General features: G+C 28.1%; 1 protein-coding gene across 1 annotated transcript; it reads right to left on the reverse strand.

The window, feature by feature from the left end:
• Positions 1-3,062: 3,062 nt before the first annotated feature.
• LOC110662071 (iridoid oxidase-like) lies at positions 3,063-5,566 on the reverse strand. The gene is made up of 3 exons (XM_021820942.2): positions 5,002-5,566; positions 3,956-4,397; positions 3,063-3,880 (listed from the first exon to the last, which is right to left on the reverse strand). The coding sequence occupies exons 1-3, from the start codon at positions 5,478-5,480 to the stop codon at positions 3,257-3,259; spliced, it is 1,545 nt and encodes a 514-aa protein (XP_021676634.2). The 5' UTR covers positions 5,481-5,566; the 3' UTR covers positions 3,063-3,256.
• Positions 5,567-5,779: the final 213 nt, after the last annotated feature.

The raw sequence follows: 5,779 nt of genomic DNA on the forward strand, positions 1-5,779 counted from the left end.
TAAACAATTAAGGACAATTTAATTTGTCTTTAAAAATAGATTTAGGAGCAAATAATATAATTTATTAAAATGAAAAATGAGACAATTTTTTTCTCTATAAGTTATTAGTATAGACAAATATATTTGTCTTTAAAGATTAAATTAATATCAAATATACATTTATTTCTATATTTATCTCTAATTACACTTAAAGGCAATAATAAATGAGACAAATAATTATTTCTTTCTAAAAATATATAGAAAAATAAATAATTTTTTGAGTCAAAATTTTTAGTCTCAACATAATAATTTTAATGTAATGTCCCATGACATGTTATCACCAATTTATAGATTAATATATAATTAAATTTAACCTATTACCACTCTAAATTAGTGTCTCACAGTCATTCCTTAACATCTAAATTTTCTTCACAAAATTTTAAAAAAATGTTATTCATCTTTGGCTATATGATTTAATATATATAATCATCAACTTAAACAATTTTTAATGTCAATTTCTCTATCTTCTCCATGGCCAAGCTTTTTTCGTAATTACTAAGCTATAATCATTGAATTGAGTGGATATCTTCTTGGTTTCTTTTTGAATTTTAAAAAGGATAATTCTATATTTAGAGCTTCCTAATTTCTTTAAATACGATTATTTCCCATTTTTTTTACCTTCTTAATAATAGAGGCGGATTAAATAATAATTTTGTTTTTCTTTTAATTTTTTTAAATAATAATCTTTTATTTTTAAATAAAAATAATTAAAAATTAAATTAATTTATTTAAATTTGTAAATAATTAATTATAATTTAATATATTATAATTTTTTATTTTTAGCTTCTATCATATAGTTGTTCTTTTCACTTAATTTTATTTCAAAAATTCAAGAAAATTTGATTAAAAATTTTAAAGAAGAGATTTTTCCGATATATATATATATATGAAACTAGAATTCCTGAAGTTTATTCTAACTTTTACAATAAATTTGTGGAAACCCAATTTTTTTTTTTTTATTAAAGTTATTATTATTATATTTTTTTTTTCTTTCCTTACTTTACTTTTACAGTTTCCTAAAACTGACGTATTTTTGTTAACTTCATTATTATTATTATTATTAACTTTGGTTTCAAATAAAATTTTTATATTTAATAGCTCTATCAAATTAGTTTAGTTGATTAAATTTTCTTATATTTTGAGTATGTAAGAGATTCAAATATTCATTCTGTCAGCTGAATTTGTTTCTTTTTTATTAAACCTAGCTATTGTTTTGGAGGTTCCAGGAGAGTAGTAATTATAGTACATGGCACTGTTTTAGTCCCTTTTAAAATTTCTTAGCATTGAATTTGTTATTAAATTAAATTTTAAATTAATATTTTAACAGTTATTTTATATGTGATTTTTTAGAGTTTTATTTTATTATTGAATCTTAATCCAATTTTGATTAAATAATTTATTTTGCCAATTATCTCTGCATTAAAGCTATTAAGATTCCAGGAACAGGCCCTTTAATGTCTTTTATATTGATTGATATCTGACTATGAAATTTACAGATGTGTTATGCTAAATTGATTTAAGATTGATCTGATCTTATTGAATCTCTGAAATTATTGAAATAAACTGTTGAAATTGCACTGTCAGTTATTATTCGCTATTTGAAAATTTTTTATTGATTTTAATTGATTTATGAAAATTAATTTTTGTTTTGAATTGGTACCTGTGCCCAGCATCTGTATCTGCTATTTGTGCTCAGTATCGGAAGACCGATAAGTCGAGCCATAGATCAGAATAGCATAGACAAGACAGTTGCTTTAGAATACACTTAGCATGATCTTCGCTGGGAATCACGTTGATAGTACTATTCCATGAAGTATAGCTGCAAATAAGTTCGAAATTGCTATAACACCTACTCAAGTACATTCTTTTTGAACACACAATTGAAATGTTGTTTGATTAATATCTTGATATTCGGATAACTTAAGCATCGGAATGGTTGCCAAAAAACTATTGGCCTCACCTTTTCTTGATTTTAGGTTACCCGAATATCCAATATTCATCATTTGGATACCTAGAGAATCACGACAATATCAGAAATAAAGAATCGACTAGTATAGGATCCACTCTACTAAATAAAATATTCTCAAAAGTACCCCATGATATAATGTACAATATTTTTGTCATCTCTTTTATAATTGGTCTTGGTAAAATAAATAATTAATTTAATAAAATTTAAATTAACATTAGTTAAATTAATTATAATAAATAACAAATCAGTAATAAATAGAAAGGAAAGATAAACTAACAAATAATTTTATAAATAAATAAGAAATAAAATTTATTGAAAACAAAAAGATTTTGTTAGTAAATTTAACAAACAAAAAATAAAACAATTTTATTAATAAATAATCATGAATTAATTTGACTATCAAGAATGTAAGAAAGGGGAAAAGAGAAGAAAGAGTGGGCCAAAATAATAATTTTTTTTTGACAACTTGGAAGCCTAATATAATAGGTTAAAGGAACTTTTTCTGAAATAAAATTAAAGTTGAATAATTTTATTGAAACAATTTGAAATTATGGATAAAAATGAAACAAACATCAAAGTTAAAATACAATGGGTAAATTCCCCTTGTATTTTACCTTGCTTATAAGATTTACTTTAAATATATTAGTAAAACAACTTATACAACTTGTATATAGGATTGTGGCTTCAATCTAATTTTTGAAAAAAAAAAGCAATATTTTAAATACCGTTTAAAAGTAATTTAAAAAAATTGTTTGAAATTTTTGTAATTAAAATATGTTAAAATTTAAATTAAAATTAATTTTAAATGATCTCTAACAAACTTATTTAAGGATTTTTCTTGCCTAAACTTGGTCTACCATGAAACTAAGACACAAAATATATTGTGAGACCCATTTATTAAATATATGATCTCACGTATTTATATTTTGAGTTTATAGTAAATTGAGTTTAAACGAGAATTTTCATATATTTAAGGTGCTGCTTTTCACAATAATAGCTGAAATTGCAATACTAGCCTTTATATATAATAAAATGGTGAAAACTAATTCAAAAATTAATTAAAAACTTCAAAGAAATAAATGATTATTTAAGTTCATGATATTTATTCTTGTTCATACAATACATTACACAACAACACAATCTATGTAGAGGATCCTAAATTATTAGGAGATGCTCCTCCTATGTAAACTAAACTTGAAATATATATATATATATATATATATATATATATATATATATATATATTCTTCAGGTAGTCACTTTCCTTGGACGTCTCTTGGGTATGACATTCAAAGGCACAAGCTTTCTCACTGATATCCCAATCCTTTCTCTCATATCTAAGGTTTCAGGGGTTAAATCCTTCTCAAGTTCCCAGTCAAAACAGTGAATTAAAGATGCCAGACCAAGGAGAACTATTCGTTGAGCCAATAACATACCTACACAAATCCGCCTTCCTGATCCAAATGGAAGTAGCTCAAAATTTTGCCCTTTGTAGTCAATACTTGAACCAAGAAATCTCTCAGGCCTAAAGGACAATGGATCTTCCCAAGAATCTGGATCTCTTCCTATTGCCCATACATTCACAAGAACTTGAGTATCTTTGGGTATGTGGTACCCCATGAAATTTGTATCTTGTATTGTGTTTCTTGGAACGAGTAAAGGAACTGGAGGATGCAACCGTAGTGTTTCCTTCAAAACAGCTTGCAAATATGGCAGCTTCTCTATGTCACTTTCTTCAGCATTTCTATTTACTCCAACAACTTCATTGAGTTCTTCTTTAACCTTTCTCATGGCTTCAGGTTTGCGAAGTAACTCTGCCATGACCCATTCTATTACTGTGCTTGTAGTCTCTGACCCAGCAACAAACATTTCCTTCAAGATTAAACGCAAACAAAATTAATTAATTTTAATCCAAAATGTAGTTAATTATGATGTTAATGTGCTTACCATTATGATTATGATGATTTTTTCATATGGGATCTTCTCCTGCCAATCTTTTCCGTCGCCTTCAAATTCCAACAATGTGTCTAGAAAGTCCTTAGCCTTCTCCTCATTCGGTTTGTGCTTCTCAATCCTCTCTTTCACAAACCCTTCAATAATCTCCAATGCTCGTCCCATGTCTTTCAACATGTTCTTCTTTAGTCCTTGTGGATCTAACCATTTGAAGAATGGAAAAAAGTCTGCTACGTTTGGCTTCCCTGCCCACACTAAAATCTTTCCCAGGGTTTGAAAAAATTCATACCCTTCTTTACTTTGCGAATCCAAAAGGTCTTGTGACAGCATGAGGTTCCCAACTACGTTAAATGCCATTATGAAGAGATAGCGAGGTAAATTCACTGCGATTGATTCTCCCCTTGCATTTGCAGCTACTGCATTATCTTCAATACTCCTAGCGAACATTCCCATAGGATGAATTATTATATCCACTTTTTTTCTTTTTACTAAAAAAAAAAAAAGCATTTGAACTATGTGCATTGAATTGGTTTTCACCATTTTATTATATAAGAGGTATATATTTAAAAGCATATCATATAAGCTAGATAAAATATGAGTGTTTTAAAGAAAGTAATAGCTGCCAATTCTAAAAAATTCAAGACAGATCGTTGCAAAACAGCAACTGTAGCTAAGAATGAGAGATTTGAAGGTGATCATACAAAAAAAAAAAAGGCACAAAATAAGATGATAGCATTAAAGTCCATCTCTAAAAATAGTATAATTATATCAAAACCCAGAAAAAAAAAAAAAAAGCATTAACAGTTAAATTTGTAAATTGACCATTACGAAGCTAATTCACATAGAAAAAGTGTTATTCAACGCTCAATATTACAAGAAATTATTTAGTAAATTTATTATATGTACAACGAATTCGTCATATTCATTGACTATAATGAAATCAAAATTATGAGAAATTAGTTGATAAATCTGTTATATGTATGATAAATATAATAACAATCAATTGTCAAAATTAAATGCCCCTTAAAATTTTCTGTTACCTTATCATTTGATCAATACACTTTCGCCGCATGGAGGCTGTCTCATTGATTCGCTTATTGGTCATCATTTCTATCGAGCAAAGACGCCTAAGCATGCGCCAGTATGGGCTAAACTGGCCAACTGCAAGTGACCCATCTCTGAAGTTATGACTCGTTAATACATCAAGACACTTACGATCACAGAAGCTGGCATCGTGATTCTTGAACAGCTCCGCCGCAGCCTTGGTCGACTGTATCACTACCGTTTCCATGGATCCTAGTCTTAACCGGAGCACAGGTCCATACTTCAACTTCAGCTCCTGTAGAGTTTGATGGGGCACGGTTCCAAGATCGAAAATATTGCCCAAAAGTGGCCATCCTGGAGGCCCTGGAGGCAGGTTCTTGGTTCCCTTTCCCCACTGTTTTCCATTTAGGCACAGAACCAGAGCTAGTGATAAGAAAAGAGTTGAGCAAACAAGGACACTGTACATGTAATCCATTCCTCTCCTGTGTTTTGAGACGGCTACTGCCAGCAGCTGCTCTTTTACAAGATAAATCTTGACATCTTCCTCCAATAATATCTCATTCTACGTGTGGGCTCTCACACGTGAACGAATGCAACACGAACGCTTGCAATCGTTGAATATTTGCATTAAATAATTTTTAAAAAATTGTAAATCAGCTAAAAGGACAATTTACTAAACTTATATATATATATATATATATATATATATATATATATATATATATATATATATAATGATGTTAAAAAAATATTATTAAAATTTGAATTATATTA

Source organism: Hevea brasiliensis, chromosome 8, assembly GCF_030052815.1.
Source record: "Hevea brasiliensis isolate MT/VB/25A 57/8 chromosome 8, ASM3005281v1, whole genome shotgun sequence".
In the NCBI taxonomy this organism is placed as follows: domain Eukaryota; kingdom Viridiplantae; phylum Streptophyta; class Magnoliopsida; order Malpighiales; family Euphorbiaceae; genus Hevea; species Hevea brasiliensis.